Here is a 15,659-nt window from a genome sequence, read left to right on the forward strand (position 1 = left end):
AGATTGAGTGATCGACTAATCGCCGCATCTGTAATTAGTTTAAAAATGAGAGCTCTCATTAGAGCTGCAAAAATGTATTTTATAATTTGTTTTTTCTGAAAAGAAAGTCAAAATTCTCTGATTCCAGCTTCTTAATAGTGGTGTTGAAATTAATCGTTCTACGATCAGGGTTTCTGCAGGTTTTACCAAGTCAAATTTAAGTCTTTTAAGACCTTTTTAAGACCTTTATGAATGAAATTTAAGACCTATAATCACGAGATAAAAGAACATTGAAATGCAGAATCACTAAAGTACTTGCAAAGTAAATAAATGTATTCAAACTGAATTAATGCGACACAGAGAAATAATAACATATACAGCAAATTATATTTGGACACATTTTGAACACCACAGATAAAAAAATAAAAATAAAAACATTTCAGTGAGCATTAGAGGTAGTGTTACATGAACGTAGGAAAATATAAGACCTGTTTAAAATTATTTAAGACCTAGAACCCAATACTTTTGCAAATTTTAGACTTTTTTAGACCCCGCAGGAACCCTGTACAATGCATCGCGATGCGGACCTGGACGATTCTGCATCGATGCAGTGACAGACCATAATCGGTTACGGCCTACTGATGTTGCTTGTTGATTTTCTGGCCACTACCTTTTTGTTTTTGCCTTTTGTCTGCTGTGTTCAGACTCCGCTACATTCAGGAAGTGTCTTTATTTTAAGAGCAGATACAATAAAAAGGGGAGTTCATAATATACAGTATATGTGACCCCTTGAATTTGTTGATGAAAACCATGATGTGTGGTAATATATGGCAATGTGGAGGAGGTGACGCATCTTGATACCTTGGCTATGATGACTTCCTTCTTGAGGATCTTCATGGCGTAGTAGGTGCCACTCGCCTTCTCCCTCACCAGAATGACTTTCCCAAAAGTGCCTTTGCCCAGAAGCTTCAGATAGTCAAAGTCATTCATTGTCTGGACAAAAGAAACAGAGGCTTGGTGTGAAGAAACTGGCCCTCCATCATTCAATGCACTTAGATCACGTGTGTCAAACTCAAGGCCTGAGGGGCAAATCTGGCCCCTTGCAGATTTAGATCCGGCCCGCACATCAATTTGAGTTCCCAATACTGTCGATTTTTGCCCACCTAGTTGTGCGTCAATCCCAAAAACACGGGAATGTGTTTTTTAAACTGCAATTACCTGACATTCAAAGCATAGTTCGGCAGAGTTGCAGACTTTGAGACTCAGTAATTCCCACAAAAGCAGAGAGCTTTCATATTCAGGCTGTGAAACAGGTTGTTGTTAAAAAACTTTTATCATTGCTTTTGCTTGATTGCTAAATTCTATTATGGCTAAGGAACTTGTTTGCTGACTTTTTTTAGGGCTTTGTCGACAAAAATGCGACATAAAGTGCCAAAAATGTCGGAAAAAGCGACAAATTAAAAAAAATAAAAATAGTGACAAAAATGAGAAAGCCAAGTCAGAAAAGCAAACAAAAAAAGCTACAAAAATGTCCAAAAAAGAAATATGCAGTAATACAATCAAAGATACAGTATTTCACTTTTTCCATTAAATAAAAGCATGTCAATAAACTGTACATGTCTGGCCCTCAATGTGATTCTCTTATTCCCAGTGTGGCCCTTAGTGAAATTGAGTTTGACACCCCCGGACTTATATACTCCTTTTTCCAAAAATAAGTCAGCCCCTTTGATTCACAAGCAGGAGCGAGATTTTGTCTCGACTGAGATCAACCGTCACCTTTCGTTTGTAGTGGCTGATGGAGGTGTCCATCTCCTCCTCGTTGACGTTCTCGATCTGGGAGGTGGGGCTGCTCAGGATCCCCTCCTCCTCCTGTTTGGCCAGGGACTCGGCTACCATCTGGATGGCCTCGGCCCACTCGTCCCTACGGGACACAACGACAGGTTCAACTACCGGCAGGTTTTTAACTGTGGCTTCACCTTTAGACTAGTCCGGATCAACGGAAGTACATTTACAGGATAAAGCCTTCCGCTCTCTCTGTGTGTTGTTGTTCTCAAACTCCGTTCTCTTCGGGAAACCGCAACAAACTTCGAGCTAGCGAGCTACACGCTGAAAATGTCAAGTTATGAAGAATATTTGGATGGTGCAACAGGGCAGACCTGCTTGGTTCTTTCGGGGAATGATTGTTAGGATTTATAAAGAATATGTTTAGGGCATTTCCTCTTGTAAGAGCTAATAAGCTTTAACCATGTATCAGCTAATTTAAATAGCTCACATTACTGTATTTTGTCAATAGTTAACTATATTTAATATTGTACGTGGCGTTTTCTTTTGCGTAGTGCAAATGTTCCACCAAAACATGTTCCGTCCCGAGCCTATTTAGCAGAGCCACCGTCGCTGCGTCTGGAGCTTAGTGCCTCCCAAGACGACTGTGATTAGTTTAAAGAAATGCAAACCCAGAGACTTTTTTCTCCTATCCCAGAATGCATCTGTGGTGTAGCCGGACTTAACTCCACAGTGCTGTGGAGAATAGGTCTGGCAATGTGAGACTAACTTGAGACTGACCATCAAAAAAAATGAACTGGTGGCCACTGAAATGTGAAACCCTCTTAACAACCTACAGACTTACTCCGACAAAGTGACCGCTGCTCATGTGCATGCGGGGGAGGTTGGAGGATGTTATTAGCCGAGTCGTGTTCATAACAAACCGACTGACCATCAGGTAACGAGTCATAATGTATACATTATATTGTGTTTTGCAGCGAAAACCCTTCAAAACTTGGTGTCCAGCCCCAGCCCCACACCCCTGTTTCCTGTCTTTCTTCTCGCTGTGTTGACAGATTCCTGTTGTGTTGTGAGGACAATTTAACACAGTCTGGTGCAGGACCAAAGAATTTGTTGTCCCTAATGCCATATCTTTCATATCTCCTATCTGTACATACTGTAGTTGTGAGAATTTTATTTAACTTTGCAGTACACAAGTAGCAGTAAAGATAGAAGAACATATAACATGCATTGTTAGGTCCAATTGATGATCCATTTGATGGTTTCTATAATTTTTCGTTTTTTCTATTTAGTTTTTCCTTTAATATCTGTAAAGAGAATTTGGAAATGATTTAGATAGCTGCTCTTCATCCTCATGAGGGGGGTTGTGGTGCTTGGTCACGGAAGGCTTGTATCATGTGGACAGTGTTGTTGTCATTACTTAGAATTCCTCATGGGGGCGACAGAAACTACACGCTATAGCTTTAAATCATGATTTCTAAACTCATACCAACAATTATAAGGCTATTTTAAAAGCTTAGTATTCTATGAAAAAAAGGTATGTATAAAGGATCTAGGCTGCCCTACATTTTATTATGCAACTTCATTTCATACAATATATGTAGTAGGGGGTCCCTTCTCCGGCTCTCTTTCAGTTAAGGGGTCCTTGGCTTAAAAAACGTCGAAGAGCCCTGGTTTAGGAAGAGGAGGCTGAAGGCTCACCTCTCGTCAGGAGTGTCGACGTGAAAAGTCCTCTCGATGACGGTGGTCCACTGCAGACAGCGGATGATGAAGGTGTTTGGCTTGGGCCGCTCTGTCTTCATGAGCTGACATTCTGGAAGGCACACGGAGAGATGGACGCACCGTGTTACGCAGATATTTGTTTATCAGTGCTAGAAATGGGTGACGAATAGGACGAATGGGCATCGAGAACCGGTTTCAAAAATTACAACTCCAGTGGAACGGTTTCTTTATTGGAATCGTTTGGAAAATATGTCATCGGTTCCCAATTTAACATGCGCAACTTTTGGCTTCCGTAGCGGCCGGGGGCCTGTTGTGTTGCAGCCGCGGAGCACAGTAAGCGAACGCTCTAAAGCACATGTGTCAAACTCAAGGCCCGCGGGCCAAATCCGGCCCCTCGCAAATTCTGATCCGGCCTGCATATCAATTTAGGTTCACAATACATTTTGGCCCACCTAGTTGTGCGCCAAACCAAAAACATGGCAAACGGTTTTTCAACTTGCAATTACGTGACACTCAAAGCCGAATTTGGCAAATTTGCTGACTTTGAGACTCAGAAATTCCCCCAGAAGCAGAGAGTTTGCATATTCAGGCTGTGAAAGAGGTTGTTGTGAGTCAGCTGGGTCGTAGCCTACTTAGAAAATGTAATCACTGTTATGCTTGATTTACTGAATTCTAGGATGGCTTTAAAACGTTTTTGCTGACTTTTTCAGGGCTTTATGTGGGCAAAACTGTAAGTTAGAAGACTATATGAGACGTGCAATAATACAGTCAAATATATTTTACTTTTTCAATAAAATAAAAACATGTCAATAAACTCTACATGTCTGGCCCTTGATGTGATTCTCTTTTTCCAGTGTGGCCCTTAGTGAAATTGAGTTTGACACCCCTGCTCTAAAGCGTGGCTTTATTTTACGTTGAAAAAAAATGAATAAAAATAAAACTTTCCTCTTATTTTTGAAATAAGCATGTGACCTGTTTCAACTCCACTCAAACAATCTAAATCGAGAAGAACCGCAATCGAAAGGATGAATCGGAATTGTTCAAATCCAAACGATGCCCCTCCCTAATGAAACAGGCGTTTGTGTGTCTTACTTGCTACGGAGAAGTTGTTGAGCGGGTAGGCCAGGTCGGAGTCCTGTGGTTTGTCCTTGTAGCCGATGAAAGAGCCGTCTGTCTTCAGCAGAAAGTAGCGCGGTCGCCAGTTCTTGATGTACTCACCTGCCGGGAAGGGGGAAAAAAAAGGTGACACACCGACAAGTTACATCCTGCTGCACCTTCTTGTGTGTTTACAGCTGGAAGTAGTAAGGTCTGGATTTATTGTGTTAGAATCACCTGAAATTTTGTACTGAAACCAGACTCTAACACTGTGTACAACAACACCAAAACAAAACGAATATAAACTAATTTAAAAGCACACTCATTTCATGATTAAAAATTACTTCTATTTAATAAAAAAAAGTTACATACTGTAAATTACAAGCCAGCTTTATAATTGTACATGACATCTTTTGACAGACAAGAGCCAATTAGTGCCCTTGGTATAAATAGGAACCAATCTTTGGTTCCTTGGGTGCAACCCGGAAGCACATAACATAGTTTTTGACCACACACACACGAACACACGCACACATGCACACACACACGCGCACGCACACGCACACACACACACACACACACACACACACACACACACACACACACACACCGTGATTTGTCTGGAAAACCAACTAAGATCTCATGGAAATAAATGGACCAATGGTTTTAATTGCAAATATGACTTGGACTTTCATTGATCAAAAACGGTAAAAAGTGCATAAATTGTTCTAGCTGTGGAACAGCACCTCAGGGGCTTAAAGCGTGGGCTTAGCCTCTACACAACCTATTCTTGAAAGAGTTAACTTAAGGGAAATGCATAACTTCTTCTGGAAGCTTGTTCCATGCTTTTGAAAGTGTGATTTTTGTTGTTGCTCTTTTCAGACAAGCATGATCTGGAGGGTAACATTTAAAAGAATTCCCTCTTAAATCATACCTATTGCTCCAAAAATTAAAAGATAGGCTCAACGGCTGCATCATGTGCTGTTGATAATGAGACTAAACGGTCATATTATTCAGTCTGACGTTATTTTCATGTCGGCTGTTTTTTCTGTGTTGGCTCCCTGCTGCTCTAACTCATCATCTTGTGACATAACCCCAACAAATGTTGGACTACATGAATGCATGTCGTGGTGAGATGTTGACGTCTTTCAGAGTCATATTAGCGCCCAGAGCTAACGGAGACGCCGGACCCAAAAGTGAGTCTGTATCAGTGATCTATCCAACGAAATCAAACTCTGACCAAAGTGTACTCGCTACACTCACACGTCTGATGAGTCACACAGCTTCAGATCAACAGTGGGACGAGGATTAGTACGACAGAAACGAGAGCCAGAGAACCGTGGAGGTATGTTTCACAAGTGGGTCGCCTTTTTATTTGTATCATGCACATGCACAAGAATGCGCAAACCTCGTGTGACGCGATACACATCCCCCCCCACACTGGTTTCACTAGGGCTGGATAAAAATAGCCGATTGAGTGATCTCATATTGATTCATGAAATTCCGAAACCGACTGTTAAATATGTCTTTTCACTGACTGTCATGTTAGTCCTGTTAAGTAAAAAGTATTTTAAACTAGGGCTGTGCTCGATTGAAGAAATTCTTAGTGGACTAACACTCATTCAATTGTATCGACTAATCGATTAGTTGATTTAATCGACAGATCTGTAAATCTGTGAGTTTCTCCGCAAAGAGTCATGCAAAACGACCGATTAGTTGACTAATCGAGTAAGAGGGAGCAGCCCTACTTTAAACTAACTTCTTGGGAGTCAATTCATAATGTAAACACGAACCTGGTGCATTATAAAAAAATATTCGAGGGTGGCTTCTTGTTTGTACAACTTACAGCAGAAGTTCTCTGAAGAATCTCATTTACTTTCAAGCTAAATTGCTATTGTACATGAATTTTCCCTTACATAATTAACACTGAATACCCAGCCCTAGGTATCATGCAAAGAATGCACCATTATTGTAAAAGAAGACTGCAACCTAGTAGCCGTAGAAGTAAACACAGGGTTTCTACCAAGCCAAATTTAAGTCTTTTAAGACCTTTATGAATAAAATGTAAGACCTATATCACGACATAAAGGTACAAGGAAATGCAGAGTCACAAAAGTACTTGCAAAGTAAATAAATGTATTCAAACTGAATGAAAGAGACACGGAGTAATAATGATCTGTACATATACGGCACTTTATATTTGGACTAGCGAAAGAAAGAACTACAACACCACAGAATTAAAAGAAATCATTTCAGTGAGCATTAAGGCCCGGACACACAGAGCCGATAATCGTCCGTCAGACAGTCTGGCAAGGTCGGTGACTCGAGTCTGTTCGGTGTGTTCTGTGCCGTTGTCCGTCCGAGGGGCCGTCGGCCTTCATTTTGGCCGATTTGACATGTATAATCAACTGAAATGACCCATCTGATTGGTGTAGAGCTAACCAGGAAACGGGGAGCGGGATGAGCGTGACTAGAGTCTCTCAAATTCTGATGAAATCTTTTAAACTGACTTTTGTCGATCTGAAATAAAGACGGATTCAGCTAATTTCTCTCTTCAAATGTTTTCAGAAACAAGTTCCGGTGAACTATTTGAGTACAATATGAGATTGTATTCTCAACGAGCCGCCATGACAATCTGGCTTTGAATTTCCAGGAGAAACCAGACCCACGTGACGCTGTTCGTCCAATCAGCTGCCTGTTTTCATTTTTGGGAGACAATACAGATTAGCGCCGCCTGCTGTTATGGAGACGTATTACGTCTCGTCTCTTCGGTGTGTTCTGAGGCACTTTTTGGACCAACTCGGAGACTGATCAGTCCCACTGGCTTTTGTCTGTGTGTCCGGGCCTTTAGAGGTAGTGTTACATCAACGCAGGAAAATTAAAACCTGCTTAAAATTATTTCAGACCTAGAACACAAGGCCTAAAATTTGGATTTTGAAATTTTTAAGACCCCTGGTTAAACGACACATACATAAAATAAATCTGCTCTGAAATTAGGAAGGAAGTACATTTTCTTTGTTCTGGGCCACCAATCTCATTCAGTCCACGTTAAAAGTGTCCTCGAGCAAGGAAGTGAACCCCAAATTGCTCCCAATGTTTGTGTGTGTGGAAAAAAGAAAACATGCTAAATCGCTTTAAAAAAGAAGTGTAAAATTAGAAGCCCCGCCCCTGTTGTTCCCGTATCAACTCAATGACCTTTCACTTTGACTGATTGCCCATTGGTTTACGGATTTAATTGATTCCTCACTGTGTTACGTCCCACCCAGCATCCTGTTCAACGGGAAACCCATCACATTAAAGCGGTCTTTCACAACCCCAAAATTTACATTTACTTGTACATCGTTGAAAACAGACCCATTACTTCTCAAAAAATTCACTTTCAGTCTACACACCCCACTTTCCAGTCCGCCCTGAACTGCATGTGAACTTTAAGTTTTGGTGTTAGACCGCCCAGAGAGCTCCTCAGAGGGAAGTTTTCTCTAAGAGGGCCGTTCGGACTGAATTATAAGAGCACACAGAGGTGCAATAAACAATTCAGGGACTTGAGGGGGCCGGAGAGGAAGGAACCAGAGTGTTAGGTCATCCTCTGTAAGCTCATGGTGCCACAGAGAAACTTCCCCCTGCCTGCCAACCAACAGCCCAGAGACACATATACACACACACACACACACACACACACACACAAATCACTGTGGGAAATAACACACCAGCCAAGTGCAGCTCAGACTGGGCTGCAGCCCTGCAAAGCCTGTCTGCCCTGCTCGTCGTCTGGCAGGTAAACAACCATTGTTCGGAGGAGCTGTTCTGTCCACACTGAGCTGCATAAAAAACACATCTTCTCTGACTGCTCTGTGTTTTCAACAACCAAAAAGTTGTGTTTTTCCTGAGCACCTTTAACAGTGAACAGGGTTCAACAATACAGGGTTGCCCAAAAGGCCCAGGGGTGGGGGGGCAAGTAAAACACCACGGCGGGCAAGTAAATATAACAACCCAAATCATCGGATGATAAATGACGTTATCGTTCTCTCGCCGCTTCTATTTTAGTCAATGTATTTGACACTTTTTGCACGGCTTGGTGTGCTGTGTTGTAAACTTTATTGTGTATTTATTTTGTGTAATCTCGGCTACATTGAAAAATAACGGCTTGCGCTCAAATGTACTTCCGAGAACCAACTAAAAGGTTGCTGACGATGGGGATTTTGTGTTGTAGCGTTGAGCAGAAAAAACTAAACTTCTTCAAAATAATCCCACAGGCATAATCCCACATAACTGTGATTGCTTATTTGTAATTTTAATAAAAGCCGATAACAAAAGGCAGCTGTTGTTGCTATTATGAATGTATCTCTCTGTTTTCAGACATTATCTAATTTATAAAATAGTAATGTTGTTGGTGTCTCAGTGCTCGGCCTGTAACAATTATTAAATAATTGTCTAAACGCAATTTGTTTTACATAATCGCCATTTCTTTGTTTAACTGCAATTAACTGCTAACATTATCTAAGGTCCTGAGGGGTATGACTGCTAATGGGAATTGTCAGTTTTATGTTACTTTAAAGCTTTAGTACGTAACTTTTATATATTAATTATATTAATGAACATCCGTTACATTTAAGCCGTTGCCAAATGAGTTGCTCCAAAGCTAATTAAGACTGTCATCTCCACACAACTCTCTCTGTATCTCTCAGTATGGCTATGTTCAGAAGATTATGGCGTCCGGTGACTTTCGCACGCAGCAACTCGAGTGAAGATAATGACCTCTTCTGACGAGTCCATCACGTTTTTTACTTAGAATTCCTCATGAGGGAGATAGAAACTACGTACCATAGCTTTAAGAAAAAATGCTTTATGATAATAAAGAGGCGTGGTTAACGTTATAGGCTGTGTACTTGTGGTATTACATTATCTGGGTCACAGTTATAGTGATATAACCAAAAGATGTATTCTGGGATTCATTCAAAACATAAAAAATCTGTTTAATTGGACTGAAAGAGACAATTGTACTGTTAATCTCAATTATTTTTGAGACTATTAGTTGTACGGCAACATTTGGAATTGTTCCAGCTCTACTCAGAGCAGCAACTCCTTGTTCATCAGGTGTGATCTCAACGGGAAGAACTACACTTTGTGTTCAGCCAAAGTGAAATACACTGCGAGTGACCAAAGGCACTATGGAAACAACTGAAAGATGCAGAAGAACAGATTCAGATGGTTTCCGTTTTTTTTTTTTTTTTTTTTTTTTGCATTTCAGTGTGAAGCAAACTTTTCAAAAACAACAGCTGTGTTTCAGTTTCATACTGCATGCTAATTATATCCCAGTTTCAAGTATGACGTGTGTTCACATCGATACATTTACAAACATTATGTATATAAGTTATTATCATTACTTTCCCCCCACTAAAAGGAGGAGCTCCTCAGAAGGGGAAGTGAAAAAAAACATTTAGCTTTCTTATTATGTTTAACAGACAGTAGCACACACTTTTTTAATCCTGGTCTGTTATAAGTCCACTTTTAATACAGTTCACCTATTTTAATAATTGGACGCCTGAATCACTGCCAAAAGTCGTATTTTATTCTTGCTATTGCTGCAGTGGCTAGGATGCTACCAGCGGTCTGTTTTTAGCCCTGGAAGCTAGCAACCATAGCTAGTTGGAGCCACTGGAAACCAAGCAAAGCCTAGCCCAAAACCTGAAGCATCATCTCTGCAGCAGGTCCACTACGTCCCACTACAACAAGGCCTGCTGGGACCTGCGATTAAATTTTCGCATTTGCTGACCCGGCTCTGTGCTCCATCACCCTCTGTCCTCATCCTTGGAGATTTTAACTTCCACATCGACAACATCAATCAGCAAATCTGCCTACTGGATTTGTGGAACTGTTAAACTGCTTCAACTTCTCACAACACGTTAACTTCCCCACCCACACTCAGGGTTGTGTCCTCGATCTGGTCTGCTCCACTGGTCTCCCAGTAAATCATCTCTCCAGCGTCAACCTCCATATCTCAGACCATCTTGCAATCATCACGGACATCAATGACCCCATTCCTATCCCAAAAGACAAGCGCAAAATCTCATTCAGGAACCTCAAATCCATAAATCCATCTGCTCTCTTAGCTTCTCTCTCCAATTTAATATCTGCCTCGACCCCCCCTCAGTGTCTGATGATCCAACCCACCTTGTGGACTACTACAACAACAATCTGTCCTCCTGTCTCGACCTGCTGGCTCCCATCGCTACTAAAACTGTCTCCTTCACACACTCAGCCCCCTGGGACACTCTTGAACTTCACCAAATGAAGTCCCGCAAACGTCAGCTGGAAAGACTCTACAATAAACCTGGTTTAACAGTTCACTATTTTATAATGTAGAGATACTTGGTGTTGTGTATTGCTGATGTGCGGGGGGAGGGAGGGTTTAGTGGTCCTGATATTGCCTGCGGTCTGTTGTCTGTCTGTCTGATGAGCTGTATGGTGCAAGATGAATTTCCGAAAGGATCAATAAATGTCTGTCTGTCTATCCACAGACTACCTTCACCAATACAAAAACGCCTTAAACACTGCCCACTCCTACTACCACTGACAGCATAAAATTACAACACAAAGAAGTGGAAGGTATCGGACATCCGGCCAAAAAAAAGACATCCAGCTAAATTTCCGACAGTATCGGAGCAATCCCGTAAGTGGAACGTCATGGATATAGACGACCGCTTGAAGTACAATTTAATCTTACTACAAGTTTGCAGGGCTATTAAAATGAAAAGCATAGTTTAAGATGAACATGTGTAACATATAGAATGAAGTATGCTAAGTATACTAAGTAAGTATAGGATGAAATTGGGGCACAGTTATGCTAAAAATTGCTTTTTGTCTTCACATGAATGCATTCAATTGGATGACATGTAAACTGCCTTTTCAGTGTGGTCCTGAAACATAATGGTCTCAGGTTGGATTCTCTAAACAGCTGTTGTGTTAATCTGGTTTCAGATGTCCTGGAGCACGACAGAAATCTCCACCTGAACACTAAAAGAACGAGTCGGCTAAATGACTCAAACTAAAAAAAAAAAAAAAAACGGAAATCAGAAGAACAACCACAGAGAACAGCAGCCGTCAGTGGCTGAAAATGTTTTCATTTCCCGTCCCGCGGACGGACACACTGACACCGAGACGCACAAGTTCATTCAAACCAAAAGCACATCGGCCATGTTTCAATCCAACTGTCAGGTTTGCAATAGACCCGCTTCCTCTGTGTAAGAAACACAAGAAAGGAGAAGTGACTTCTTAGCATTGTTGTTTCCGTTCTGTCAGATAACGTCCGCCCTTATATTCACACCTTCATCTGAGCAGGAACGTCAAGAAAAGAACTTTGTAGCAGGACTGCACAATACTGGTCAAAACGATTGAACATGGCCGCCATGATGAAGATGATAATAATTTTCTCCATATTTTGAACCAGGAGCTCTGCTCTCGGTTTTTATTTTTTGCACATTTTTACATCTTTAGCATCCTGATGACTGTCAGAAAACACAGAAAATATAAATCAACTGAAACAAAAAGGCAGCAGAGGGATTTATCTTACATCCTAAACCAGCATGACTCATATAGTACATATATTTTTTCATTCCCGATACCAATACCGATGAGTGGGCTTTGTGTATCTGTCGATACCCGATACCGATCCGACACCGTTGTTGAATTAATAATAAACTGTATACCTTCCACCTTTATACCTTCCTCCCACCATGTGGAAGAGACTAAAGGCACCAGACTTTGGTACCACTAGTACCAGTAACACCTCTGGTACCACCAACATTCTCAGTGTGACACACCAATACATAATTTGATCTAGGGCTGCACGATGTAAGGAAAATATGTAATTGCAATTATTTTGACTGATATTGTGATTGCGATATGATTCACGATATTGGAGGGAATGATCATTTTTGTATCATTTTCTATGAAAGAAAATATTAAAATAAAAAAAATTATTTAAATGGTTATAGTGTGGTTTTTGCGAAGATCTGTACCAAACAAAGATCTTTTTCTTTAGTCTATAGGATAGGATTTGTAGGCGGGGATGTCTCTGCAGCACCACAATACTTCATTCACAGGGTTTGACACATATTTTGCCCATCCATGCGATTTGGATATTGCACTAGTCCATATTGCGATTAATTGTGCAGCCCTAATTTGGTCGCACCCTTTATTTGGTACAAAATAGTAGGGCTGTGCTCGACTGAAGAAATTCTTGGTCGACTAACACTCCTTCAAATGTATCGACTGATCGATTAGTTGATTTAATCGACAGAGCTGTAAATCTGAGTTTCTCCGCAAAGAGTCATGCAAAAGCACCACTTTAATTCTTGTGTTTAAAAGAGATGTGCTGGTACGTTTCTTGGAAATAAGTCATTCACCACGAAAAAAGCATCAAACATGACTAATGGACTAAAGAGATCTAAGTTGACTAAGACCAAAACGACCGATTAGTCGACTAATCGACTAAGAGAGAGCAGCCCTACAAAATAGTATTAATCAATGACGTTGCATGCTGATTAATAGTTGTCTTTATTTGCATACCCTACTTTTGCAGTTTTCTACATCAAATATTCCGATTTTGATACGGGTCAAACAGCATATTCCTTTTGGATATTCATTTTCAGATTAAGACATGTGGGATATGTCGGTATTATTCAGGTTTTATAAGGATTCTTTGGACGTGTACCGTATACAGCGCATTCAGAATCTGCGTCTCAATCAGGGTTTTTAACCGCAGTTTTTGACACTTTACGGCCTCTTGCCTGTTTACGGCTTACGGTCAGCTGTGTGCGTTGCTATGGTTGCTGTACACAAACTAACCAGCCGACAGTTTGCAGGGCTGCGGTATAGAGATGCGCGGCCCAATAGAAAAGAAGGAGAAACGCAGCTACTTTTTAACATGATGAAAGCAGATACCGCACAAACAACGCAAAGAGAAAGAAGAGAAAGAATGACGTTGTGTTCACATCGTCCAACAAGTCCGCTATCGCTAGAAAACTTTCTGCTGCATTTAAACGGGAATGTTAGTGGACTATTCACTTTCATGTATAAATTGGGATATTTATATATTAATGTTTAAAAAAAGTAATATTATATGCATGTAAATGTTATTTACTACCGGGATTGCTCCGGTGCCAGCTGAAATTTCGCCACATGTCAGGTACCTTCCTCTTTCTTTGTGTTGGCGTTCTAACCTCCGGTGGATTTGTGAGGACTATGGTTAACTGCTCCTCAGATCTCTGCAGGGTAAATCCAGACAGCTAGCTAGACTATCTGTCCAGTTTTCTGTTGCACGATTAAAAAAAACTTCTAAAGTTCCTTCCCGAGACTATTTAGTAGAGTTACCGTGGCTCCGTCCGGCGCTTAGCCCCGCCCCCAAGACGACTGTGATTGGTTCAAAGAAATGCCAATAAACCAGAGCGCGTTGTTCTCCCATCCAGGAATGCTGTGTAGACTAGCCAGACCCTCTTCCGCAGCGCTGTGGAGGAAGGTCTGGCAATGCGAGACTAACATGTACATAATATTTCTAGGGCTGCCACCTCTTAGTCGATAATTCGACTAATCGGTCGTTTTGGTCTTAGTCGACTAAGATTTCTTTAGTCGATTAGTCATTTTTTATGCTTATTCATGCTTAATTACTCATTTCCAAGAAACTTCTGAGCACATTTATGGTAAACACAAGATTTGAAGTGGTGCTTTTGCAGGATTAATTGTGGAGAAACTCAGTTTTATAGATGGTTAATTAACTACATTTATATTGTGCTTTTCTAGTCTTAACCACCTCTCAAAGCGCACAGCTCTGTCGATGAAATCAACTAATCGATTAGTCGACAAAATTGTAAAATTGTTAGTCGACTAAGAATTTCTTTGGTCGAGGACAGCCCTAGTGTGGACTAGCCAGACCCTCTTCCGCAGCGCTGTGGAGGAAGGTCTGGCAATGCGAGACTAACGTACATAATAATATTTCCATTTTATTTTTTTAAGGTTTCTGCCTGACAGCGATGATATATAAAAAAAAAAAAAAAAAAACACAGCTTGGCTGGATGAAAACATGAACCCTCCTCACCTCTTTTCTGGACCCAGCCTTCCTTGACGACGTTCTGGTCGCTCATGGTGGCTTCTCCTCGTCCCCAGTTCTCCCAGTTCTCCCAGTGTGGTGACGGTGACGGTGACGGGACGGCTGCTGGGGAGGGGGGAGTGGTGGCGGGACAGCTTGTTCGGCCGAAGCTCAGTCAGCCTTTTCCGTCTGGCCGCCGCTCAGCCTCCCACCCTACCTGCGCCCACTCTCGCCTGACCTCAGATCTTCTTTCCCGCTCAGTATGTAACGGTGTCTTCTTTCTTTCTCTCTTTCTCTTTCCCACAATCACTTTCTCTTCCCTCTTCTCGCCCCGACCGACCCAACCTCAACTTTCTCTCGCTGTCTTGGGTCTCTTTTTCCCCCCCTCCCTCCCTCCCCTAGTCTTCCTAAACCTCTTTTAGTTTTGTTTTTAACTCCCCTCTTTTTCTCCCTCCCGCCTTCCTTCTCTTATTCTCTTTCTGTTCCTCACTCCCTCGTCCTCTCAAACTTCTTCTTCTTCTTCGTCTTGTTCTGTGTTCAAGCGCTCCAGCAGTGAGTCAGCCTGGAAGGAAACGGAGGCAGAGTAAAGGAGAGAAGGCAGAAAACAACACACGGAGCAGGTCAGTGGATAGTTTCCTAAGCACAGCAAACGCAGCAGGCCGCCACTTATTGTTCACAGCCTTAAGCACGCTTCCTGTCTCCTTACCTCCTAGCCTCCTCACACTTTTCCCTTCTACCGGACTCCCTTCGTTCCCTTCTTCACTTACTCCTTATTCTCCTCCCTATCAATTCCTTCCTTCCATCAGTCTTTCCCCCCCAACGTTTACCTCCTTTCCCTTCTTCAACTCCCTTCTTAAATTTGCCTCGCCTCCTCACTAAATCCTCTACCTCCCCCTTTGCCTCCTCCCTTTCCTTCCTTCTCTCATCAGTCCTTCACAAACTACTTTAACCTCAACTTTTTCCTTCCTTCTTTTTCACCTTTAATCCACATCAATCT

The 15,659-nt window shown here is 41.6% G+C and overlaps 1 protein-coding gene across 1 annotated transcript in view; it reads right to left on the reverse strand.

The window, feature by feature from the left end:
• akt3b (v-akt murine thymoma viral oncogene homolog 3b) overlaps positions 1-15,083 on the reverse strand; it is a 30,614-nt gene extending 15,531 nt beyond the window's left edge. The window contains exons 1-5 of the mRNA XM_028568426.1: positions 14,672-15,083; positions 4,576-4,701; positions 3,463-3,574; positions 1,756-1,900; positions 841-972 (exon numbers count right to left, since the gene is read on the reverse strand). Of these exons, the coding sequence (XP_028424227.1) occupies positions 841-972; positions 1,756-1,900; positions 3,463-3,574; positions 4,576-4,701; positions 14,672-14,717 (561 nt within the window). The 5' untranslated portion in view covers positions 14,718-15,083. The remainder of the gene's footprint in view (positions 1-840; positions 973-1,755; positions 1,901-3,462; positions 3,575-4,575; positions 4,702-14,671) is intronic.
• Between the last annotated feature and the right edge of the window lie 576 nt (positions 15,084-15,659).

The sequence above is a fragment of the Perca flavescens genome, chromosome 2 (genome assembly GCF_004354835.1).
Source record: "Perca flavescens isolate YP-PL-M2 chromosome 2, PFLA_1.0, whole genome shotgun sequence".
In the NCBI taxonomy this organism is placed as follows: domain Eukaryota; kingdom Metazoa; phylum Chordata; class Actinopteri; order Perciformes; family Percidae; genus Perca; species Perca flavescens.